General features: G+C 52.9%; 2 protein-coding genes across 9 annotated transcripts in view; both read left to right on the top strand.

The window, feature by feature from the left end:
• Positions 1–13,456, top strand: part of RANBP17 (RAN binding protein 17) — a 249,100-nt gene extending 235,644 nt beyond the window's left edge. For 7 of the 8 annotated variants that reach the window (XM_039877752.1, XM_039877743.1, XM_039877708.1 and 4 more), the window contains 3 exons: positions 8,468–8,566; positions 10,244–10,371; positions 12,145–13,456. In XM_039877752.1, coding sequence (XP_039733686.1) covers positions 8,468–8,566; positions 10,244–10,371; positions 12,145–12,241 — 324 coding nt within the window. In that variant the 3' untranslated portion in view covers positions 12,242–13,456. The remainder of the gene's footprint in view (positions 1–8,467; positions 8,567–10,243; positions 10,372–12,144) is intronic. The other variant, XM_039877735.1, reaches the window with a different exon arrangement.
• An 8,526-nt stretch (positions 13,457–21,982) lies between these two features.
• On the top strand, positions 21,983–24,814 carry TLX3 (T cell leukemia homeobox 3). The gene is made up of 3 exons (XM_039877769.1): positions 21,983–22,589; positions 22,943–23,186; positions 24,061–24,814. The coding sequence occupies exons 1-3, from the start codon at positions 22,028–22,030 to the stop codon at positions 24,269–24,271; spliced, it is 1,017 nt and encodes a 338-aa protein (XP_039733703.1). The 5' UTR covers positions 21,983–22,027; the 3' UTR covers positions 24,272–24,814.
• Positions 24,815–25,234: the final 420 nt, after the last annotated feature.

Genomic DNA, 25,234 nt, shown 5'->3' on the forward strand with positions numbered 1-25,234 from the left:
CTTTTAGCCGCTGTCATTCCTTAGGATCCCCGTGTAATTATTAGCATGCAATGTCTTTGAATCGTCCCCCGGCCACTTGGCCAGTACTCGCTATGCCACTTAAACAACTATAAATAAAAACTCTGAAATCAGACAGGCAGCCTGCCCTCCTCTATGCTTTAAACATAAACTCTAGACCGGTCTTTAGTGGAAAATGCTTCTGAGGGCCATGTGAATTGTCCACAAGAATACTTTTTTCTCCCCACACAAAAATCATGTTAAACTTGAGTAAAGTAATCCTCCGCTATCGGTTGTGAAGGTTTTTGTTTCTAAATCCCTGCACGACATCAAGGAGCGCGTAGCGACAAATGAGAGGCGGCGAGACTTTGAAGCTCCTCCTGTCGGGACAGTATATTTATGGTGAAATGCAGCATTGATCGCGCTCTGCTTTGATGACTGCATGAGACGCCCTCGCACCCGTGTGCCTCGTGTTGTTCTGCTGTGGAACGTGATATTCACTGAGAAACATCGCGACGGCTGTTCAGTGAGGTAGCACGCTGTTTCCCACGCTCCTCCTCGATTCCGAACGGCCTCCGTTAGAATTTACTTTACCACTGAATGTGTACTATCGACGTGGGCTTGTCGTCATCTCTGTCGTGCACATGTGCGTACACTGGTTGGGGTTCATCGCACTGCACCAAGTTCATTGTTAGCCTGTTGGCGTGCTAGGCAGCAGCCACCTCCCACTGGGGCAGCTGAGCAGCCAGCCCCTTCTCTCCGTTGGCTGTCTCGAGTTTGAGGCCATGCCCTTCAAGCTCGGGGTGTATCTGCAGCATCAGTATCAGGTTATGTTTCTTAGAAAGATTTCGTTGGCCGGGGAGAAAACGGGGTCCACAATCACGAATTCCGGCCACTCCTCTCTGTCTGCCGCCACGGCCTTGCCGAGGCCCTCATCGTTTCTCCACTGGACTTAGGCAGTGGGATCTCGCCTCCGCCTGTGCCCATCACCGCCTTTCTCCAGTACCCCGCCGCCCGACACCCTGTTATTGTTCTAAATCACAGACCTCATCATTATTCAGAAATCCTTTGAAGGCTCCCACTTAGCTGCTGGCCCAAACTCATTTCCGCATTTAGCGTGACCTCAGAGGCCTTTAATAACCTGGACCCGGCCGGTCTCCTCCTCACCCTTGGCTCTGCTCCTTGCCAGTCACGAGGTCTCTCCAAAGCTTCCCGGAGAGGGACTAATTGCCCCTCAAACATGCCAAGCCCTGTCTCCTGTGCCTTTTCTCATTTTATTTCCTCTTCCTAATATATCCTCCTTCCCTGGCCATACTATAGGCATCTATTAAGATTCAGTTTAAATATTACCTATCCTAAGAAGATAGGCTGGTCTTTTTAGACAGAATCATAGCGCACGTGCCTTCATTAGTCGCTCTTGAGCTCGCACACCTGTTTGCTAATTTGGGGACCCGCAGAGGGTCGTGTAGGCCATTAGAGGTTCTAGAACCGGACTGTATGGCCGTCATTCAGGCAATACAAGAAATGGCAGTGTCACTTGAATAAAAATTAGAGGCAAATGGCTTCGGAGTTAAAAGCTATTCCTCTACATACAGATTTTCCCAATATTTCTGCCCACAGGAAATTTAGATGGTACTTTTGACAAGGGATGCTTAATTTTTACATCAAACTGAAAAGTGTTCTGTTTGACGTTGGCGAGAGGAGAGTGAGAAAGAGGTTCTCAAATAGTGCTGAGTGGCGAACCCCGCAGCCTTCCAGTGCCCCAGGTTTTCTGGTGTTATTTTAATGCAGCAAGCTGCTTTATGAGATCTGCAGCCACTTGAAATATGATTTACCACTCGTAAAAAGTTTCAAATGGATAATGAAGATTCAAGAATGAGACTCACTGTAGTATAGTCAATTTTGTTGCTGTTGCTCTCCAGTACATCTCTGCCATTGAAATGAATTATTTATTATAATTTATTTCAACCGTGGAAAATAAAACTGTTTTCATTGTGATGGGCGCTGTAACACTCCGAATAGACACATTACGTGCACTACTCTCAATTAATTAATCCTGAAGTTTCATCCCAACCTTATCTTCTTTCTGATAAGCTAGGAGGCTGGCAGGTAATTCTTTCCCCGGTAAACTATGATTCAAATAAATGTTTGGAGAACTAGGGGTAATGTCGGTAATGGAGAAAATTGAAACAACAGCAAAACTAGGTTGTGTATTTCCTTAGACTTTACAATGGATAGAAGAGTTTTTAAATATTCTAGTCCATTTATCACTTGGAGAAAAAGCATCCTTTAACTTTCTGTAAGGGGGCGGGGCTACCGGTTTATATGTGAAGCGTGCAGCGCTAACGTATGAGCAGAGCCCGCTGAGTTAACCGGTCCTGCAGTATCTTTATTGGTAATAAGGGTTTTTTTCTGCTTTTTTTTTTTTTTTTTTTTTTTCATGTGGCGGCCAAGTAGGCAGGACTCCCAGAGGGTTTGCCGGAGGAGAATGGGTCACCCATAATTGATTGCAATCTTGTTTCTTTAAAAAAGAGGCTCACCTCATCTTGCATTTCATTTGATTTTTTTTTTTCATTTAAAGTGCTATATACTTACTCACTTCTATTATGAGGCTACAAAGACGTATGAGAACTTAAAAATGTGCTTAATATGTACAGATTTAATTAAAAGATTTAATGTACCTTAAATGGTGGAGCTTGGTTGATCCAGGCAGGGAAATATATGCTTATTTGTTCATTACTTTCATTTTTCATAACATTCCACAAACACCACATCGGTAGACAGCAGACGAAGAGAACAATTGATTCCTTTTCCCTAAAGATGGCGGTATCTAATTTGAGGAGGATCACATTTCAGTATCTACCGCTCATGGGCCCCAGGAACAGTGCTTCGTAGCGACAGCAACTCCCTCGCTTCCACAAGTGCTGAAAAGCCGGAAGCTTTCCTCCTAGGGCAGCATTCAGATCCTTCCGGATCCTTCCAGATCCTGGACCCTCAGCCAGGGCCCGGGCTCCGGAGAAATTGCTGCAGAGATGGCTGGAAGGTTTCTCTGCGTTTTTGGCTCCTCCTGCACACTCCAGGCAATCTGGTTTCTGTTTTGCTATTTTTCTTGCTGCGAGGGCCAGCCGTCCCCCCCGCCCTCTCTTACCAGCCTTCTGAAAGGCCAGTCGCACGTGCCCAAGGTGTCCCGAGACTCAAGACAGCTCCTGAGTGCTTGGTGCATCTATTATTGCTTGTTCTTCAAAACATCACCAACTTATTACATCAAAATCGAGTCTAGCTTGGCCGGAGGCACAGATCATTTGTGTCCTACCCCAATTCCCATTAAGGCCCCCGCCTAACAGATTGAGGCCCCCCGCTCTGCAGACATGCCCTCTTGGTCACAGCTTGTGATCATCCCCAGCCATGTCCAGTCCCCCCATCCCATCTTAGGGGCACAGGGACACTTCCGCATTGGTCTCTCACCTTCTCTTGGATCTGTCCGTCCTTTGTCTAAACCAAAGCCCCCTTCTCAAGCTGTCCTTCCACCACCTGTGGACAAGACAGATTTTTCTCTATGGCTATTTTGGGTTTGATCCCCGTAGGTCAGTCAGTGTTCATGTCATCACGTCAGGCCCAGTTTTGCTTTCTGATATGGATGGGGAGCAAGAGGGAGGAGTTTGAATTTCTTCACCTAGGTCTTAGGACTTTGTGAAATATTTCTTAGTTGTATTATTATTCAGGATGCTCAAAAAACATTAACAATGAAAAGGATTCACTTTACAGGGAATGTTATAACTCAAAGGAAATGAGCTTAATTTCCTGACGTTTTCTGTGATGCTAATTGCTGTGTACGTGGTACTTTTGGTGGGAGGGAAGCCATTATTCTTAGGAAAATGTTCAATGGGCCAGTTTTCAGAGACTATTAATTAATGTTTACTGTGGTTCATTTTGAGAGCTGCAAATATGTTAACCAGATTTATAAAATGTCTAGGTGGGTGGCAAGGTGGCCTGCTGCAAACTCTCTAGAACCACTGCCCTGGATTCTAATCACGGGGACTGCAGATGGCAGAGTGGCCGGCCAGAGGAGATACGTGCGGGCAGCATATCGGGTTCGCCCACCGAGCTGTGCCCAGAAACCATCCTGTCCTCTCATGCCATGCGCCCTCCAGAAGTCCACAGTGGGAGCCAGACACAATGCCTTGATCACCACTGCCCATGGCCGGCGGGGGTCCTGGTTGGCACTGTCAGGCAGCGTGAGGGCGGCGGGCCGCAAGCAGGCCGGGGCGATGGTGCAGGCCCGGCCTCTGGACTCGGGAAGCTCTGTGCACATGTCCTAGTTCCATTTCACGTCTCGGTGGCTGATAGTCTGTCGCCTTGAGCAGGTTGCTTACTCCCGGGACCTCAGCTCCCTAGTCTATGAAATGAGGGTGATACCTCCCTCCGTCAGGGTTAGCTGAGGGCCAGGGGCAGTGTGTGCACGTGCCTCAGCCTGTCCGTAGGAGGCAGCATTGTTGCTGGGCAGCGAGGAAGGTCATCGGGCACCGCTTCCTCGTGGGTGGGAGAGCTGTCAGCAGAGGCGGTGCTCAGCCTTTGGCCTTTGTAACCTGAAAGCCTCTCGGAGGGCTGTCCCTGGGAGCTGCTGGCTAGGGGGACAGCGGTGGCCTGAAGAGTTCTCATGCACTGCATGAAAAAGCCAGACCCTTGGAAATGAACAGCGTATGAATTTCGATATTGACCCATTTCACGTTTCAGCCACTGATTGAGGCCAGAACTTCTCTGTTTTCTGTACAGTCCCCCGTTCAGCTCTAGCTCTTTATACTTGAGTTCTTGGTATTTCACTCATCCTTTCCCATTCATTCATTCATTCCTCCTCTTATATATTTATTCTTCCATTCAGTAGCTATTTCCTGTGTCCCTAATGTGTGTCAGATGCCATGCTAGGCACCGGGTTACAGAGAAAAGTCCCTCGTGGACCCAGCACCGCAGAAGTTCGCAGACGAGTCTTCCTGCCCCACCCCGTTGCCATCAACGCCCTGTACTCACCGAGCCGCCTCCTTCCAGCCATCCTGCTCTGTGGCTTCCAGACCCACTGAGCCTCCAACTTCCTTAGAAAGAATACATACTGACCATGTAGCACGAAAGCGTCCAACACACAGCACATCGGTGCTCATGCTGTGTCGGCAGGAGGCAGGACAGGAAGCACTGAGGTGGCAGCGTGCAGTGACCACCTTGCCGTAGGGAGAGTCAACCCAGCACATTTGGGCCGGAAAGTCCACTGTGCTTCGTGCTGCTTGTGCTCCATCCCACTTTAGGGAGAAGCATGGGAGAGGGGCGGAGGGGCGGGCAGACACAGATAACTCAGCACTGCTTTATTTTTCCAGCTCAGGGATTTGGAGAGTAGCTTTGTGTTTTCTATGGAAGATTACAAGTTTCCAGAACAACAGAAGCACTGTCATTCAAAATCCATCCAAAATAGGGACGCTTTTTGGATTGTCTCCCATTTTAAGTTCTTTTTTTGACTGCGACTCTCAAAGTTAGATAATTGTGAGGAGACTATAATCTGACTTATCTGTATATAATCACGACATGAAATGGGGTCCTTCCTTGAGCCACGAGAGTCCGCTGGGCCAGGCCAGGGACCAGTTGGAGGAAAGGGACAGTGGGAACTGTTGGGGCCCGTGGAAGAGTGAGTGCTCACGGCAGCCCTTCGAAGTAGGCGTTACCATCCCCCATCCTATACGTAGGGAAGTAAAGGCTCAGAGAATAAATGGCTTGTCCGAGCTCCAAGTTAAGTACGTGGCGGGACCAGATTTGGCCTCGGTTCTGGCTCCAAAGCCCGTCCCTACCACACCACGTCGTTCGGTTTCGCTTCATCGTGAGACATTTCCTACAAACTCGTGCCAGAGCCTGCGGGGAGGAGGAAAGAGACTGAGGAAGTGCGGAGGCAGTGTGGGGCGTGGCTTTCCTAAGTGGCCCAAGCCACGTGACTCCCCTGCCCCCGTGGTCCCCTCCCCGGTGGGCAGAACAGCCGCTTAGGATAATACATGGCTGACGTGTGTGTGTGTTCGGACATAGGCCCTAGAAGATGCAGCCTGGGTTGGGTGAACCGAGGCGGCCATTCCAGCCACCCCTGTAATGTACGGGGAGTCAGCAGAAGTTGAGGGGTGGCGGCCCCGCTCATGCGTACTGCTGGTGCTGTGTGACTCTGGGGGCTGGGGCGCACTGGGGCGGGGTCGCCGAGGGCTCTCTCCTTTCAGTCTTGTTTACCTCGTTAACCACAGAGAGCCCCCCAGAGGCTCCGCGTCACCTGGAACAGGATTCCGGACTTACGCATTTCACCCCGTATGCTTCCATAGGGGGGACCCTTCTCCAGGGTAGCGTGCCACACGTTTGAACCGTCTCCTCCATACCCTCTCGTCCTATTAGCGAAAAGAACTCTGGAAATGAGCTGCCATGTCAACGCCATTTGAGCAGATTTGCTCACTAATTTCCATCTTTCGAGGAAGTAAAAAAAGAAATCATCCATTTTAGCCAACTTTATTTTTAGAAAAGTATTTTATTCAAACATCCCCTTACTTATTACAGACATAAATACATGCATTCAGACAAATGAATCCACGGGAGAACCGTATAAAGTAATTGGCACATCACTTCAAGATGCTTTGTCAGTTACTGGAGGAGTTCGGTACCTCTAACTCTAATCTTTTCCATTAAAATATCCATTCTGCCTTCACATTGTGAAGCCCATAATATTTTAGACTGTCTCCATGGATCTGTTAGTTTTGCTTGTCAATTTAATTTGTGGCTCTATGACTTTAGGTGGCTTGTTAGATGGTACATAGAAACACGTGATCGGCAGATGATGTTCAGCACACCAGGCTTACGTCCTAGCCTCTCCCCCAGAGAGACCGGACACACGGTAAATGAGGAATTGGCAGGTTTCATTTGCAGCCAGCCTCAGTGCTCTGATGATGCTGGGGCGTGCGATGGCTGATGTCTAGAGCGACACAGAAGCTCATGGCTATTGTCGTGGCGTACCTTCGATGTCCGTAGCACGTTCTGCTCTTCGTAGCACGTTTTATAGCCACCATCTCATTTGAGTCTCGGAGCCTCCTGGTGCTGGATTATTATTTTCCTCTTTGTAGCTAATGAAACTGAGACACAGAGAGAGAGGTCAGTAACTTGCCTGAGATCACAGAGTAAATTGGATTGCAAATAAGCCAGAGGACGGAACCAGATGTCGCCAGAGCCTAGTCAGAGGTGGTGTTTGTGGTGGCCTTTGCCACAGAATTGCCATTTCTCCTGCCTTCGTCGACGAGGGGGCTCTGGAGCTGTGAAAACGGAAGGGCTAGCGGTGGGAGGTGACGAGTCCAAGAAGCAGACATTGTACCATCAGCTCCACGTGGAGGACAGACTGACCGCAGCTCGCTTCACCACCGCTTGCCAGCCTCATCTCTGGCGTCCCTTCCTTACTGTCACCTGCACGAGTACACATTCAGCATGTCCCCAGAGGGATCCTTCTTAGTGCAAATCTGAGCGTGTCCCTCTCTTGCTGCAGACGCATTACTGCCTCCCACTGCCATCAGGGTGCGGTCCAGGTTCGCCGCATGGCCTTCCAGCCTCGCACTGGGGTCTTGCTTCTGGGCCCCCTCTCTTCAGTCCGGCCCCACTGAGCCTTTTCCCGCTGCAGGACCCACTGTGTTCATTCCCAGCCTCCTCCTCTGCTTAGAACACGTTCGCGATGAACTCCTTAAACACTGCCTCCTCTGCGGGGTCTTCCCTGACTTCTCCTCAAGGATCCCGAAGCATCCCTCCCTGCCTCCCTCCACCGCAGGCCCACAGCTCTCTGCCCAGCCCGAGTTCCTGAATGCCCTGTGTGTATGTGTGGTGGGGGAGGGTAGCAGGAGGGTGTCTGTTTCAGGAAGCTTCTCGCTCCTGTGGTAGATGCCTGTGTTCTCTTCCCTCCCCTAGGTGTCTTGCAGACTTTGAATTTAAGGGAATGGATGAGTATGTACATGTAGCAGTAAAGTGAGTGAGTGAGTGAATTAGTCAATGAAGAATGAATGAGGACCTTTCACAGCCTGAGCCAGCAGGAAACAGGACATTCCAAGGTTGTGTGGATTGTGTCCCATTCTTCCCTCTCTGAGGCGGAGAGGAAGGCGAGCTGGGCTTTTGCCTGGTGACTTGGCATAGAGGAAAGCGTGTCAGGGTTGAGGGACAGAGACCGATCCTCTTGGCCTCTGACTTCTGCCGCTCAGAAGGTTCTCACCGAAGCTTTGGGCGATAGACACTCTTCCTCGGGAAGCTGGGAGTCCTTGCCAAGAGTTCCCACAGGAAGCATTACAGGGTTCCGGAGTCAAAGCTGTTTGTCCGGGAAGAGCCCTCACGACTGTTGAGAAGATGTGGGCGCAGAAGCTGAGCACAAAGGGGCTGGGACTGGGGAGACTCTGAGCCGAGGCACCAATGTCTCCATGTGCCTGTCTTCCAGATGACGTCTGTCCTCATGAACACCATCGTCTTTGAAGACTGTCGGAACCAGTGGTCAGTATCCAGGCCTCTCCTGGGGCTCGTCCTGCTCAATGAGAAGGTGAGCGTGACCACAGGGTGGCCCCTGGGAGGTGGTCACTGGGGGAGGGAGGAGCCGAGCACCCAAGGGCAAGGCCGTGTTCCCCCAAAGCCTCAGCTGTTCCTCAGGCACGCAGAGGCCTCAAGACGAGCTCTTCTGAAACTCAGAGCCGACACGCACTGGGCGGGTGGTTTGCTCAGCGGTGCTGCAGGCTCACCCTTTGCCCTCCACCTGTTCCAGGGGGATTCACAGCAATAATCCCTTCTGCTCCTTCCTTGGCCTTCTTTTAAACCCGAGATCCCTCCTGCCCTAGGTGGTGGCAGCCGCCCCTCAGGGCCAAACACAGAGCCAGCGCCCGTCATCCAGGAGCGAAGGCTGCAGTCCTTAAGTGCACTCGCCGCTCCGGGCCGCCTCCCAAGCTCTCCCGCTTCCTCTCGAAGCCACCCTGTCTCCCCAGCAGTCAGGGGGAACAGTGCATTACTGCTCTGGAGAATGAATTGTCTATACAATAAGATAGTACTGGGGAAAAAGACAGTGAGATTAGAGGTGGCCGCATACATTAAAATTCAAACTGAAATCCCAGCCTTAGAAGGAAACTAATAGAAGAAGAAAATATATCAAAAAGAGAAGAGCTGTCTCATCATTCACCTGTGCTGAAGTATCCAATTTTAGCCACATTCAATAGCACTACCATCCATCTTCCCTCGGCGTTATTGTGATTTAAATCCAAGCTCTATAAAAGAGAGCAGTTCTTTTAAAATGATTGAGAGGGAATAAGGGCAAATTCAGTGTTTAGAAAAAGCTTATGACATCACAATATTATACTTTACTGATGGAGGCAATATTTCATGGTTTGGGATGAAAAACTAATAATTTTCTATTTGGTGTGAGTCACTGCATCATTATAAAAGGGAAAAATAAGTAGTTTTGTGCATTCCCAATCTTGTTCTGGAAGACATCGAGGTTTAAGTCTAATGCCTCTGATATATAGTATTTAAGTATTAGTCTGACTACATATTAATTATGTGTGTTTTTGATGTGAGCTGTTTTAATGCATGATGGAAATTAAATATCACACTGTTTGGGCTTGGAAGGATAAACACATGACTGGCAAAATGTTGTCTTTGTGCCGAAATTAGGCTGCTTCCAGTGATGAGAGGCTGTGTTTAGCACGAGGGCTCGCGTTTGTGTAAAGACCACAGACCCAGCAGAGGAGAAGGGGGCTGTGCGGTTCTTTGGGACCAGGTGCCCACCTCAGCAGAGCAGACCCGTCCCAACCCAGCAGGACAGGGGCACGGAGCAAAGGCTGGAGTAATTTGAGGAGCATGAGGATGGGACCCTGAGCCTGGCCTTCAGTCACCCCAAGTGCTCAGGCCGAGTCACCCTCAGCCTGAGAGACCCTTCCTCTTTCGGCCCATCTGTGATTAGCGGAGAGGAGAGTCGAGAAGGACTCAACCAGCCTAAATTGTTCAGGGACTATAGAATAATTATTGCAAGAGATTTTATGGGAAAGGTTAATACAGTTTATACCTAGGAACGCCTCTCTCTGTTGCTTTAGTTTGCTCTAGAAACTGAAAGTTCAAAGTGGACCTCGAGTTAGGAGCCCGGGCAGATGGGAGCTGGTCCAGCCCCTCCCCCAGGGCTCGCTTCAGGCCCAGGGTCCGAGTCAGCGCTGATGCCATTTCTGTCTCCCGACAGTACTTCAGCGAACTGAGGGCAAGTCTGATAAACAGCCAGCCTCTCCCCAAGCAGGAGGTCCTCGCCCAGTGCTTCAGGAACTTGATGGAAGGAGTGGAGCAGAACCTGTCCGTCAAGAACAGAGACAGGTAAGCGGTGCCCAGCAGGCTGAGCATCTCTGGGCCAGTGGATCTGCCGGGTTTGTGGAAAATAACTGGATTGTGCTTAACACAGCTATCGATGTGGCTTTTCTGTCACACCTTACAACCCTAGGCTCAGTTTGGTTCCATCCGATGACTATGACTGCGTATTCGCTTTCTTCCAAGCATCGTGCTAGGCGCTACGCAGCCTTTGCCCTTAAGCAGTTTATAATCCAACAGGGGAGATATGAAAAATAACTCATTGAAAAGGTCAAAGGAAGAAAGCTCATATCTGCCACAAAGGACAAGGAGAGGCTTCCCGGCATTTGAAGAAGCACAGGCTTTGGGGTCAGACGGACTCCAATTTAAATTTTATCCCTGCCCTTTACAGGTTGGACGGCAGTGAGTAAGGCATCACCTTCTCTGGTCCTCAGTTTTCTCACCGGTAAAATGGAGGTGATGGTAATGGGTTGTGACATTTAAATGACAGATGGTAGTAAAGCATGGTACCGGGGACACATGACCCACAGTGAATATCAGTTCCCTGCCTGCCCTGTAAGAGTGGCTGGTTTTACAACACAAGCAGATAAGGTGCTAAATAAGAGGAACCCGAACTTACTAGCTATGCCTGAATTCATTCATTCATTCATTCATTCATTCAGTGCACAAAATTTTATTGCGAATCTGCTCTGTGCCAGGCATTGGGGATACCAGTGGTGAACGACTTGTTCAAGGCTTTTGCCCTCGTGGAGCTTCTAGTAAAGGAGACAGACAGTAACAAAAGATGGAGAAGAAAATGTTTTCAGGAAAAACAACTGCCTCTGCCATCCTTTTATAAAAGCGGCAGCATCGAGATGCCGTACCATTTGAAACGCATGTCATCAGTCACCCCAGTAGCCACGTATATCGAGGGGTCACCGGCCTGGACTCTGCTAAGACAAGGCCATGTTGGGTGGGCTCTGCAGACGCATTCCCCTGACTGCCTGTTCCCTGCCGAGATCCCCCATCAGGCAGAAAGCCAGCGGGAGAGACGTGCCGAATGGGGAAACCCTGGGTGTCTCCAGGAGGAAGTCGCTTCACCTGAGGCTTGGGCATCTTAGTGCCACTTGTCGAGCTGTCCTGTGAAATAGTGTCAGACAGCCCTCCTCGTTTTGGGGGAGCACCAGCCAGCAAGGGCTGCACGTTTCCCATGTGCCAGGCACTACGCCGAGTGCTTTCCAGGCACTGTCTCAGCTCACCCAGTCAATTCTCATTTCCCACAGTCCCGTGAGGTAGCTTCTCACATTGGGCACCAAGACAGGAGGCTCAGAATTCTCATCCGAGATCGCCCAGCTGAGACGTGGGGGAGCCAGGATTTGAACCCATAGTCTAGCCCAGTGCTCCCTTTTTCAACCATTAAGTTCAGTTTTCTTATCTGTAAAATGAAGATACTAATGCCTACCTAGGGGAGACTCATGATGATTAAATGAACTTACATGACACGTGAGCTTCAGTTCTTTATATTCCTTACCTCTATGTGTCATTTGACTTTTAACAATTTTTAAATAGCATAACCACAAGACACACCCGTCAGCATGGTGAGAGCGTAAGCGGTGGTAAGTCCGTGCCCCGGGACGGGGTGCTGCCGGCAGATCAGCGCTGCCAGGGGAAGTGGGCGGAAGGAGCTCAGCCTGGAGCTCGGGCCCTCTCCAAGGTCCTGAACTCCACGGCAACTCTCAGCCCCGCGGTTCCTGCAGCCGTGGCCGTGCCACTGCCCCAGGCCCTTGCTTCCTCTTTCCGCAGGTTCACCCAGAACCTGTCCGTCTTCAGAAGGGATGTGGCAGAGGCTCTGCGCAGCGAGGGCAGCAGCGAACCGTGCAGTCTGGACATGATGAGCTGACACGACTTCTCTGACCACGCGCCCAGCCGCCTTTACCGAGAGACTCCTGCGGGTCTGAGTCCCAGCACAGTGATGTTGGCCAGCCCAGGGGAGTCTGTTTTTCAAAACAAACAACAACAAAAGCCCTACCTTTTTATAAGTCTGGCCTGATTATAAGAATGTATAGTACGGCACAAACAATGTAAATTCGTTCTTTGCTCTGAAAAAGCAAAAGTGTTTTCAGTCTTTCTATAAAATATCATTATCTTTGTTCTTATAATACTCTGAAAGAGTGTAGAAACAATATTTAACCAAAGAACATAATAAACCAGGTTTGCATCTGAGTGTGTACTAGTTAAATGATTCTGCAATCAAGGTTGAGAATTTGTTGGAGATGCAGCATTCAACATGGATCCTGGCTTGAGACAAATACCGTTCGAACCTGTTTACTAGCAGTGCGTGATGAGTCTGGAAGCAGCCGCGCTGGGGACCCTGAGCTGCGGGCATTTGGGACGAAGCGACCACAGGACTGCACAGAGCCCTCTCCGCCTCAGCAGCATCTGATAAAGCTGAGAGACAGTAACACAATTAAATGACTTACAAACATTGTTTGCTTTTCACTGGCATAAATCTGCGGTGGTTCAGTCTAGAAAAATTAAGCTGCACAATTACTGCCTGCAGAGAGATTTCTTCGGGAGGGGTCGGGTAGCCCCAGCAAGAAGCTCTGGGTGGTGCCAGCACCCAGTCCTCCTGCCTTTAATTTTTAAGAGACTCTAGAGGTGTCTAAAATATGTTTTTGAAGCAGCTGTGCCTTCTCGAGCCACCCAGAACAGTTCTAGGTACTAAAGTACAGATTTCCAGAGGACGAAGAACACCGATTTCCATCCCTCCACAAAAAAGTCTTACTGCTATGAGGACTGCACCTGAACCCACGCCCAGGACATGAAGGAGGCCTTTACAGTTTGTGAAGGACTGTAACTAGGCTATTAATTTGAGATTGCCACTGTCAAATGGCTTTTGTATCTCGGCGCTCTGTCTTCGTGGTTCAGGCTTGTAATAAATATTGTGCCCTTTATTTCTGATAAGACATGAAAGGTTGGCCTTACTCTTGAAGAAGAAGTAAATCCACAGGCTCTTGTTATAATCTCATTTCTCAGACTAGTGTTTCTTGAAATCTTTCTCGGTACTGGAGTTTTGTAACAGGCTTGTCACATAAAAGCAAAATCACCCAAGTTTATTTGAAAATGTTTTTCTTCCATGCGTGAACCCAGGAAATCGGGGCGGGGGAGGGGCGAGCGTGTTATAGATAGGATTACTTCTCGTATTTAATGAACAAGTAAGCCTTGGCCTTACATTCTGTCTCGCTACCTTTCATCAGCAGTGAGAAATATAATTTTCCTCGAGAAGGCAAATTCTGAACTTTGTAAAACATCAACCGTTTGGAGAGGTCTGACCTGAAAATTTCTATTTTTCAGGGACTTATTACTGCACACGCATCCCACGAAAATGCTTCACAGAAGGCCTGTCCCAGTCTGGCACAGTTTTCTTTACAAAAGTCTAGGGCCTAAAAGCTCCGTGTTATCTGCGGCAAAACGCCGCCAAGAAAATAACAGTGTGCACTTGCTCTTTGCCACGCTGCCAAAGGTCCTCTGGTGGTCTCATACCAGCCGGGGAAGGCTCTGCAGCCTTGGCCTTGGAGAGCAGCTCTCAGAGGAGGACTCGTCAGGCCCGCTGCCCCACTGCCGACTTCAGCAGGGCCTGCTCGTGGTGCTGGAGTCATGGAGCACGTGGCAGGGCAGCACGCACGGGCTGGAGAACGAGCTCGCCATGCCTGTCTCCTGTGTCATCTCCCTTGGCCCTCACAGCAGCCTCAGGGAGACAGACAGCACCAGTCCCACTTTTGAGATGAGGAAACTGAGGTTCAGAGGTGGCACGTGGCTTACACAGGTCACACGGGCGAGATTCGAACCCAGATCTGTCTCACCTCAGAGGAATTCATGGCCTCTTCCAAGGAAGACATATCTGAGAATGGCAAGTTGAGACCAGTTAATATTTACATCCATTTTCACTTGTTTTTCAGAACTCTATTGCTACATAACAAATTACCCCAAAATGCAGTGCCTTAGATTATCTCACAGTTCCTGTGGGTTAGGAATTCACAGCTGGGTTCTCAGCTCCAGAGTGTCTCAGAGGCCGCAGTCAAGCTTGCCGACCAGGGCCGCGGTCACCATGAGACGGGACTGGGGAGGGAGCCACGTCTGCGATTGCGCGTGGCTGTCAGCAGGGATCAGTTCCTCATGGATTGCTGGACTGAGCCTCAGCCCCTTGTCAAGTGGGCCCTTTCGTGGGGCAGCTCACAACATGGCACGGTGCTTCATCGGAGCAAGCAAGGGGGCAGAGCCAGAGGAGGTCACAGCCTCCTAGAACCCGACCTCTGAAGGGGCGTCCGTCGCTTCCACTGTGACCTCTTCACTAGAAGCACATCCCGATAACCAGCTCATACCCAAGCAGCGTGGGTACCAGGGGGCAGGGGTCATCAGGAGCCATTTTCAGGGCTGCCTGCCACACTCGCTTGGCAGTCCTGTGCTGAAGAGGCTGAGTTTGGCTACAAGTTTTCTGCCTTGAAACCTAGAAAGGAATCCTGATTTTCTTTGGAGGGCTCCATTCCATCCTGTGCGCTTTCTGAGGGAGGGAAAGGGAGTCGAGAAGCCAGGATGTTTCAGGAACACATTATACTGTGCACTCACTCCACAACTGACAGGAACCTGATTTGGAACTGTGCCCCTCCCCCCACCCCAGCAGCCTGCCAGAGCCTCCTTTGGTAAAAGGGACAATGGGGACTCCTGGGGAGAACCTAGCAGCCCACATGGGAGTTCTCTGGTGGGACATCCTATCCCAAGGATGAAACAAGCATTCAAAGTCACACCCAAACTTGCACAGCCTACCCAAAAGAGCACAGTCTGGATCTCTCATATGTCCTAATCCAATCGCAGGTATATCTAACTTACTCAGAATCAGCAACAGGAAAAATAAGTAGTGTGGGCAGTTCCACGGGACGCACCACTTAACAGGCGCATGGCCCAGAATGAGGATGAGATGGGCAGTACGGGCCTCTGTGCACACACCTCAGCCTTCCGATGAGATTCTAGTGTGCACACATGCATCGTCCAGGCAGTGTGGGAAGCCAGCTGCTTCTGCTGATGCTCAAGCGAGAAACAATTGGAAGGTATTTTCACTTTGCTTACTTTTTGCCTTCTACACTGACCCCTGAGAAAGCTGTATTTATTCTAGACGTTGCCCTTTTTCTGTGCTTTCTATTCAGGCTTCGCTAGGATGGGGGAATGAGGGAGCACAAGTCCCTGTGTGATTATTCGAGTAGCCCAGAAAGCCCCGTTCCCCACCCCCTCCCCGCCAGGCTCCCTCTGGCTGGCCTACCATGCCCGGGGCGCCTTTGCATCATGGTGCTTAGACGCATGATACCCTTTCGATGTGCAACACTGGCCTGGCATATAGCCATTAGCTGAGATCAGTGACTAAACTAACTACCAGTAGGGAGCTAAGCATGGGAACAAAGAACAGGATAGGTTTGCTGAGAGAAAGTAGGGGAAGATGTGGCATACGGGGACCTTATGTGCATGAGGCGGGGGGCCATTCCGGCAGTTTGGGGGGAGTGGTATTTGAGAGAACTCGGTTCCTGGTGGTGAGGAGGGAGACACACCTGAAGGGGAGAGCAGGGGGAACAGTAAGGGAGAAAGTGAGAGTTTCATGACCAACATGAAATAGTTAGAACCACTACCATTTATTGAGCGCATCCACCTAGCACTGCGAATTGCTCTCATTTAAATGTAATGCTTCCCAATGAGAATGTCGAGTAAATGCTATTATCCCCATTTTAGGGATCAGAAAACTGAGGCTAAAAGTCTGAACTGAGGCCACATAGCTAAAAACTGGACAAGCCGGGAGTCAGCCTGACTCCAAAACTCATGTTTCTTTTCCACCTTAATTCCTTAAGCTAGGTCCTCACAGCCAGATTTCGGGGCCAATCGGGCAGGGGAGGTTCATCTGGAACCCTTTGGGACCCCCAGATGGGGCTGGGCCCCCCCAAAGGACGGCCAGTTTAATACTTGGGCCCTCGTGTATTGTGTCTGTAGGTTCTGCCACCGTCTCCTCCTCTGTGAACTTTATAAAATCATTCTTGAGACTTTTTAATGTTTTATTGAGGTGCAAGTTTACGATGACAGCAAACCTTTCAAACTACAGCAAGAGTAACCTGCCTCTTTGGCATATTAAAAAATAATGTTAGTGTCGGTTTTTACGTCCTGTAGTTTGGATTGCTGATAAGAGCGCTTCCTTGACAAGATTCTTTTTGAGGTTTACAGAAAGCGTAATAAAATATGTAAGTTACATTTCCACAAACAAAAGCTATCACATAAGTTATTTATAAGCGTGAGATACAAACAGTATCACGATAAATAAACCATAAAGGGTACCTGCAACATCCATCTTAATGTAATTTGCCCAACAAAAGTGTTGAAACGAAGTCAAATTTAGTAGAGAAATCTGTCAGGAAGAGAGGAAAGTTGTAGAACACAAAATGGGAAAAATGGCTGCTGGGCGGTGGATGCAAACAGCAGGACCTGAGGCGGGTGTGCCTGCCCTGGGTGGCTGCTCACACACTGACCAGTCCCCGCCGCCCCGCACACACCGCCTTCTGCACCCCGTTCCTGCTGACAGGCCCTCTGCACCCTCCACCCGCCCCCTCCATGGGGAACGGGACTTCTCCTCCCCTCCCCCTTCTGGTCTTACACCCTCTTCTAACCCCCAGGCTCCTGGCCAGCTCCCCCAGGCTGCTGCCAGCCTCTCTGCCAGGCTGCTCCCTCCTCAAGGACCCTGGAAATCATTTGTTCGTTCATTTATTCATCCACCGTAGCGCAAGCAGTGAAGCAGACCATCTCTGCCCTCAGAGAGCTGGAGAGCTGGTGAGCAGGATAAACAGGATCTCGGTTCCAAAGATAACGAGTGGAAAATCAACAGGGATGGAGAATGGGAGGGTGGGCAGAGAGGCCAGCCGTGGGGAGAGTGGGAAGAGCTGGGGAGGTGAGTGCTGAGCTGAGTGCAGGCTGATCCCCGACACGCTTCTGACCCCTTTCCCTTATCCCCTCGTCTGGCCTTGCTGTGTGCTCTTCAGTTTAATACCACAGACTCCTGATGAGCCTCCAGTGGCCCCGGCCCGGGGCTCGGCCCCAGGTCGTGGAATCGAATGCTGCCAACACTGTCCTGCCCTGAAGGAACTCCCAGGCCATGCTGGGGACAGAAGTGAGCCCCACCGTGGCCAGTCCTCGCCACCCCCGCCCCAATCAGGCTCCTGATGCCTCACCCCACTCAGTCCTCCGACTGAGACTCCTCACTACCTGCTTCTCGAGGAGAAATGGGGCTGCGACGCAAGAGCATGGGCTTTGTAGTCAAGACAGTCCCAACTTCCATCCCAGCTCCAGCTTCCCCAGCTGCATGGCCCCGAGCCAGGGGTTTCGCGTCCCTCAGCCAGCTGCCCCGTAAGTCTCATGACTTGTGCCGGGGGTCCTGAGAAGCACACGACACCCAGTAGCCCTTGCCTTCCTCCAGCTGGCGGAGCCTTGGGCCCTTTCAGACCTGCTCAGGAAGGTTCTTCCTCTGGCCCATCCATGGGGGTAGGCAGTGATGAAGAGCTCAAACTGCATCATTCCCACTATTAGGTGGGGAAACTGAGGCCCAAAGTTGGGACACAGTCCAGAAAATTTGAATAGGTGCTCAGTAGTAAATATTCGTTGAATATATGAATGAGTGAGTGAATAAATTTCAGCGGGTGTCTTTAGAGCCTTCCGTCATGAGAGCTGCAAGCACCCCAGAGACTCCTAACCAGTGCGTGTGAATAAAGAATGGGGGAGGGGCGGTAAGTAACCTGTGACATGGCATATGTGCCACGTTATGTGTTTGCATCTTTGTCTACAGAAGTTGTCCGTGATATTTTCGTCAATCTTTCAAATAGGATGGCTGGCCCCAGATATGAGAGAGTGAGTAGAGAGTGAGCCCTGATTCAATCTCTACCCCACCTTACAGACAGGGAAATTGAGTTCAGTTCACACAGGAAATCAGTGGCAGAGTGAGCCCGAACAAACCCGGCCTCCTGCACATGGGCAATTGGAAATGCCGACATCCCGCCCTCTCATCCACGAAGCCTCCCTGCCCTCCTCTGTAACTCCCAGCAAGGCCTCGGCCACTTCTATCCTTCCTCCCAGCTCCTCCATGGAGAAGATGCACTGCATCCTGCAAGTCCATCTGGACTTGGGACACTTGGCCCCATGTCCCCAATTCTTAGAATTTTGATTGTGTAATGCTGCGATTAGGGTGTGTGTGTGTGTGTGTGTGTGTGTGTTGTGTGTGAGAGAGAGAGAGAGAGAGGAATTATCAATCGATAGCAGGTAAGCAGGAATAGCAAAATTATAATTCCTTTCTAGAGAGAGAGGGAGATTATCCAATTGATAGCAGGTAAGCAGGAATAGCAATTATAATCACAGGAACACTAAATATGCATCAAAACGTATTTGGCCAAAAGAATGCTTAGAGGTAAATTTATGGCCTTAAATATGTTTATTTAAAAACAAACAAATAAGAGAGTGACAAAAATGAACCATTTTCATTCAACAAAAAAGTTAATAAAAATAAATCAAAACATTCCTGAAATATGGCATAAAATCCATATTTGATATATAATATGAAATAAGTCTTTTTTTAAGACCAATAAAATAAACCAACCTTTGGTAAATATGATCAAAAAGGCACTAGTAACAGAGAATAAAGTGCAGAGGTTCTTAGTGGTGATTCACACGAGAGTTTCAAATGAGAGGATCTTTCCACAGTGTTGCAACAGTGAATTTGAAAACTTGGATGAAACGGACAATATTCTGGGCACTGGCTTCCAAATTTGAGTATCAAAATTACCTGGAGGGCTTGTTAAATCAGATTGCTGAGCCCTGCCCCAGTTTGATTCAATAGGCTGGGCTGGGGTCCAAGAGTGTGCGTTTGTAACACATTCCCAGGTGATGCTGCTGCTGCTGGTCCAAGGACACGCTTTGAGAACCACTGTCCCAGGGACAACGACTGACCCATTTATTCCCCTTTCTGACAGCTCTGGGGAAGAGGAGTTTGTGACCAGGGTCTCAGGAAGCTGGGCCTGTGCTGTGAGTTGGAGCGCTTTCCATGCCAGGCACTGTGCTGAATTTTCAGTGAGATGAGCTCACACAAGCCCATGACATTGATACTGTTGCTTTCTAGAAGGGGAAGGAAGAGGGCACAAAGCAGAGGGGTGATTCCTTGAGCCCACAGCTGGTAAACGGAGGTGGGAATTTAATTCTGAAACAGGGGGCCACTCCCCATGCCCTGGGAGCGACGCTGGCCACACCACTCACGCCTTCTCCCTGATTCTGTGCCCACGTACCTGTGGCGTGGGCCTCATCCCAATTTAACAGAGCCGAGAAGTGACAAGGACAGGCCTGAAACCCAGGACTCCGGAAGCCAGAGGGAAGTGCATCTGGCAAAGCGCCACGGGCAGTGGGGAGCTGTAAGTCGCATGAGCTCTCTGGCCCTCGGTTCCCTCATCAGGTAAAAATTGGGCTCAATAACAGCTCTTTCCTCACAAGGTGGTTGTGAAGAACACATAAATGCCCGCCCCCTGCCTGGCACCCACCAAGTTCTCAACCTACAGTCGTCCTACTGCTGTCCTTAGAGTTATTATTACATAACTGCCAGAGTTTCTCCCAGGCACTTCCACAGACCTTCTCTCATTTACTTCTCACGGCCACCTTGGGGGGAGCTATTACCCCTTCTGTTTCACAAATTAGGAAAATGAGGCTCCAAGAGGGGCGATGAGGGACGGAACAGCTCCCTGACCGCCAGTGGCAGAGCCGGAATTAGAAGCAGGAGGCCCCCAGCGCAGGAGCAATGGCGTCTATCCATGTGAAGGTCCCTGTCCCCTGGAAGGAGAGGAGCAGAGTCCGCCCGGGGTCCCAGCCCACCCTTTGCTCCTCACCCACACTGCTCAGCGGTCTCATTCTCCATTCGCCCAACACTGAGGTTCCCCCCCTCAAAGGGCCAGCGACTTGCCCAAGGTCACGCAGCAGGCGGTGACCTATCTCAGGGAACCAGGCCTTAAGAATGCAAATCCCGAGTCCTCTCCGTCGTTGGGATGCATTTTCGGAACCAATCCCCAAGGTGCTGCCTCCTGCCCTTCCGGATCCTCCGAGACCGACCCCATCAGAGACAAATACATCTTTCTCTCCAAGATGCTGAGCCTCCGCAAATAAAACCGCAAACAAATAAATAAAAATCATTAGAATCGTACATCAACCGTCACGCGCGGAGGTGGGGGGAGGGCAGCCGCAGGGGCTCGGTGCCTACTCTGTGCCAGGCCCTAAGCCCTGAGCTCTCGATACCTCACTCATGGCTCACGACAATCCTGCATCGCCCCTTTCACAAATAAGAAAACCAAAGCCTAAATATATAGAGTCATTTGTTCAAGGTCACTCAGCTAGGAAGTGACCGGTCAGAATTTAAACTCATTTCTAGCCAACCGCACATCCGACCTCTCACCACGTCCGCAAAAACAGGTAGCGCAAAGGAAAGGCCTGGCCAGGGACGCTGCAGTCAGTTTGCACCTGACTAGTGGGTAGAAAATGATTGTCTTCTCCAGGGGTGACAGCTGAGGCTGGCGCGGGGGGTGGCCATCCCGCGTGCAGTCCCGTCCCTGGTGCCCCTCGGCCCTCCAGGACGGCCCCCGAGGGCAAGAGCAAAGCAGGAGTGGTCCCAGCACCCAGGCTGCACTGGAGCGGGAGGGACTCGATGATAGCATTACCCAAAGACATCCCGCTATTTGCTCTAAATACGAGCCGCCCCGCCCTTGCCCCTTGGGAACCCCAGGTCCCCACACCTGCAGCGACACAGGCGGGTCCCCACGCGCGACCACAGTCCCGTACGTCCTGCAACGAATTTCAAGGGGCCGGATCCCCGCTCCCCACCGGGCGACCCCGGGTCCCTGGCCCAGCCGGGCCTGGCACGCGTGGGCACCTGCGAGTCACGCCTCGGTCCGCCTGGTGGGAGCCAGGGAGTGTCTCCAAAGTGGCCGCGACGCCGCGGCCGAAGCCAAGGCGGGGGCGAATTCTGCCCACGCGGGTCGGTGTCCTCGGGAGCGCGGAGCATTCTACGGCGCTCGCATCACCCCGCGCGCAGGGAGCGCGGAGCTTGCGCCCTGGGTTGCGCCCCTTTCGTTGTTCCCGCGGCGGTGGAGTGTCCGAGCCGTTTTTGCGGATCTGCAGGGTCTTTCCGGGGTTGCAACTCCAATGTAATAGAAAGGTTTCATAGGGTTTGGTTTTTTGCTCAGATGAAAAAAATTTGGAAGAAAACGAAAACCCCCTCAGCAAAGGGCAGTTTCGGAAGCAGAGCGGCGTGGCCAGCCCCGCGCTGCTGCGGGGACGCGGCCTCGGCCGGAAGGAGCGGGGAGCGTCTGCTAATTGCAGCTTCGTTAGATTTCGGGTTTGGGAGGCTGCGGTTCGGGCGCTAATATCCGCCGCCCATTATCCCGGCTAATAAATTTGACCTATTGTTCGTTTGTTAAAATGATGTCACCTTGGAACAGTCCCTAAGCTCCTATTTCCATGAATTAGGCCTTTATTGAAAGCCGGGAGCCAATGGGAGGAGAGAGGCTTGTTGATCGCAGCCAATGGCTGCAGCGGGAGAGGAATTAGCAGCGGAAACTCCAGGTTCGGTTCAAGAAAGATGACACAGAGCCTGTCGGGCCCGCGCACTCTTGGCAAAGTTTCAGTGCGACGAGAGGCGCCGGGCGCTCCATGGCCGCGCCGTAACGGGGACCCAGCCGCCTCCCCGCCCAGCCCAGCCCAGCCCTTCCGCCCGCCCAGGATGGAGGCGCCCGCCAGCGCTCAGACCCCTCACCCGCACGAGCCCATCAGCTTCGGCATCGACCAGATCCTCAACAGCCCGGACCAGGACAGCGCACCAGCCCCGCGGGGCCCCGACGGCGCCAGCTACCTGGGAGGGCCCCCCGGGGGCCGTCCGGGCGCCGCATACCCGTCTCTGCCCGCCTCCTTTGCCGGCCTCGGCGCGCCCTTCGAGGACGCGGGATCTTACAGTGTGAACCTGAGCCTGGCGCCCGCCGGAGTGATCCGGGTGCCGGCGCACAGGCCGCTGCCGGGGGCCGTGCCGCCGCCCCTGCCAAGCGCGCTGCCCGCCATGCCCTCGGTGCCCACGGTCTCCAGCCTGGGCGGCCTCAATTTCCCCTGGATGGAGAGCAGCCGCCGATTCGTGAAAGATCGCTTCACAGGTGAGCAGGGCCAACGACAGGCGCCGGGCCTCGGCCCTCCCAGGGCCAGAGGCGCCGCGCCCTATTGGCTTCACTCGGTGAAATGATTCGGGAGGCCCAAGCGCGGCGGAGGCCTCAGCGCCCAGGGCCCAGGGCAACCGCAGGGGGAGGAAGATCAAGGGAGTTTCCGGGAAATAAGCCTGTGCCTGGGGAAGAGGGGGGTCATCTCCCAAGCGGCGTGATGCCGCTGGGGACGGGAGGGACCAGCGAAATAGCGGAGCACTCTGCGCCCCGCCGGGCGGCGTAGATCGGCACGGGGCCTAAATGGCAGTGGAGCCGGGCTGGGCCTCAGGGGGCCTCGTGTGTATCCGCAGCGGCGGCGGCTCTCACTCCGTTCACGGTGACCCGGCGCATCGGCCACCCCTACCAGAACCGGACGCCGCCCAAGCGTAAGAAGCCGCGCACGTCCTTTTCTCGGGTGCAGATCTGCGAGCTGGAAAAGCGCTTCCACCGCCAGAAGTACCTGGCCTCGGCCGAGAGGGCGGCGCTCGCCAAGTCCCTCAAAATGACGGACGCGCAGGTCAAGACCTGGTTCCAAAACCGGAGGACCAAGTGGCGGTGAGAGCCCCGGCCCGTCCCACCTTGCGCCCGCCCCACGCTGCAGCCTCGCGCTGTGCCCATCCGCTGCTACCCCTGCCCGCCCCGCCAGGGCCGCGCCTCCCCGCTCCTTCCCCGATTTTACCTCCCTTCTCTCCTTCCCGCCGGCCTGGGTTTCTCTCCCCACTCTCCTGCGCCTCGGCGCCTCCATGCCCATCCCTGCGTTGTTCTGCTCCATCCGACTCTCTCCGTGTGTTATTCTATCTCCTGCTCTCTCTCCGTTTCCTCCCACCCACCGGGGCCTCTCGCGCTCGCGTCCTTCCTCCTGCCGGCCCTCTCGGACGTCCGACCATCCTTGCGAGCTACGGGCCCCTGTAGCTCCCCATCCAGACTGCAGCCCCGTGTTTATCCGATCCCTGTTTCCATCCAACCCGTGAACGGCGAAGCGATCCTGAAAGAGGGGTTGGAGACAGGGCCTGGGAGAACTGGAGGAGGCTGACCCCGCCCGGGGACCCCACGCGGGCGATGCAGAGCCAACCCGCCCACCCGCGGAGCCGGGTGACCCAGCTGCCGAGTCAACTACACACACGCCCTGCCCTTGTTATCCCGAAAAAGAAACAATCTTTGTTGTTGGCGAAGTCACAATACCCGGGCGTGCAGGTGGGCAGCGGGCGGAGTCCCCTCCCGGCGACCGCCCAGTAGACAACAAAAACAAGAGCCCTAACCCACTCCTGGGACGCGCGGGCCTCGGGCACACAGCGCGAACCGGGAGGCAGGCGGGCTCTACGCCTCGAGGCTCCGGGCTGGCCCAGGCTCCCGAGAGGGCTGGGGGCCCGCCGAGGCCCCGCGGTGCCGGGTGCATGACGGTGCTGTCCCTCTCCCTCCCCGGGTGCAGGCGGCAGACGGCGGAGGAGCGGGAGGCGGAGCGGCAGCAGGCGAGCCGGCTCATGCTGCAGCTGCAACACGACGCCTTCCAAAAGAGCCTCAACGACTCCATCCAGCCCGACCCTCTCTGTCTGCACAACTCATCGCTATTTGCTCTGCAGAATCTGCAGCCCTGGGAGGAGGATAGCTCCAAAGTCCCTGCCGTCACCTCTCTGGTGTGAACCACAAGCGCGCACGGTCACCAAGGATCGCCGCCCCAACGCGGCGCGGCGCCCCGGCCCCCCAGCCGGGCTGGGGGGGGAACCGAGGCCGAGAGGGGAAGGGGCCGCCAAGCTCGAGGAGGCCCCGGGGCGCGGCCGCACCCCTGCCGGCCGCGGAAGGGGGCTGGGCCCGGGCTCCGCGCGGCTGCACAATCCGAGCCCCCGCCCCGCGCCCATTCCCGCCCCAGGCCCGGGCCTGACAAAGAAAGCGCCTTACGTTTCTCCGCCCCTCGCCCGCACCCCCCGGGCCGGGCGCCTGTATTATACTTTGTACTTTTGCCCAAACGTGTAAATAATAAAAGTTTTGGCTTTTTTTTTTTTTTTTTTTTATGAACTGGCCACCTGTTGCTTCCGCAGGGGCCGCTGGAGGAGGGGCGGCAGACCAGGTGGCTGGGGGAAGCGCCAGGGGCTGGGGCACCCTGCGTTTAGGCAGGGTCCACTCCTCTCTTTTTCCGTTCCTTTTATTTAAGTCGTTTTATTTAATAAAAAAAGTTAGCTATTTCACTTAACGCCGCTTTTATTCCGTTTTCGTTCCCATAATGCTCGGCGACCCCCGGCCCGCGCCCCACCCTTGCGGCGTAGAAGCCCGGCCGCGGTGTGCGGGGCGCATCCGCTTCTCCAAGCTTCGTCGGTATTCGCCTCAACTCGAACCCCCGCCCGGGCCCCGCGGAGGAGCCGCGGTGCAGGTCAGTGCATGCCGGCCGCCAGCAGTCCGGGTGCCCGCGGAATGGGGTGCACGTGGGGAGGGCCCTCTAGGCCCAGAGGTCGCAGGCCAGCGCCAGAGCTGGGGAGTGAAAGGCCAAACCAGGTCAAACCCACTTAGGGGGTGGGAGGCACGGTGACCTAGAACTTCTGGGAACGCAGAACCTCCCCCATCCCCCGCCCACACTGTCCGCTCTTTCCAGTGAGGCCTCGGGAGGCCCT

Source organism: Pteropus medius, unplaced genomic scaffold (genome assembly GCF_902729225.1).
Source record: "Pteropus medius unplaced genomic scaffold, Ma_sr-lr_union100, whole genome shotgun sequence".
NCBI classification, from domain to species: domain Eukaryota; kingdom Metazoa; phylum Chordata; class Mammalia; order Chiroptera; family Pteropodidae; genus Pteropus; species Pteropus medius.

Coding starts and splice junctions, on each gene's coding strand:
- TLX3 (XM_039877769.1), top strand. CDS start 22,028: ATGACACAGAGCCTGTCGGGCCCGCGCACTCTTGGCAAAGTTTCAGTG. Junction 22,590..22,942: donor CGTGAAAGATCGCTTCACAG/GTGAGCAGGGCC, acceptor GTGTATCCGCAG/CGGCGGCGGCTCTCACTCCG. Junction 23,187..24,060: donor AACCGGAGGACCAAGTGGCG/GTGAGAGCCCCG, acceptor CCCCGGGTGCAG/GCGGCAGACGGCGGAGGAGC.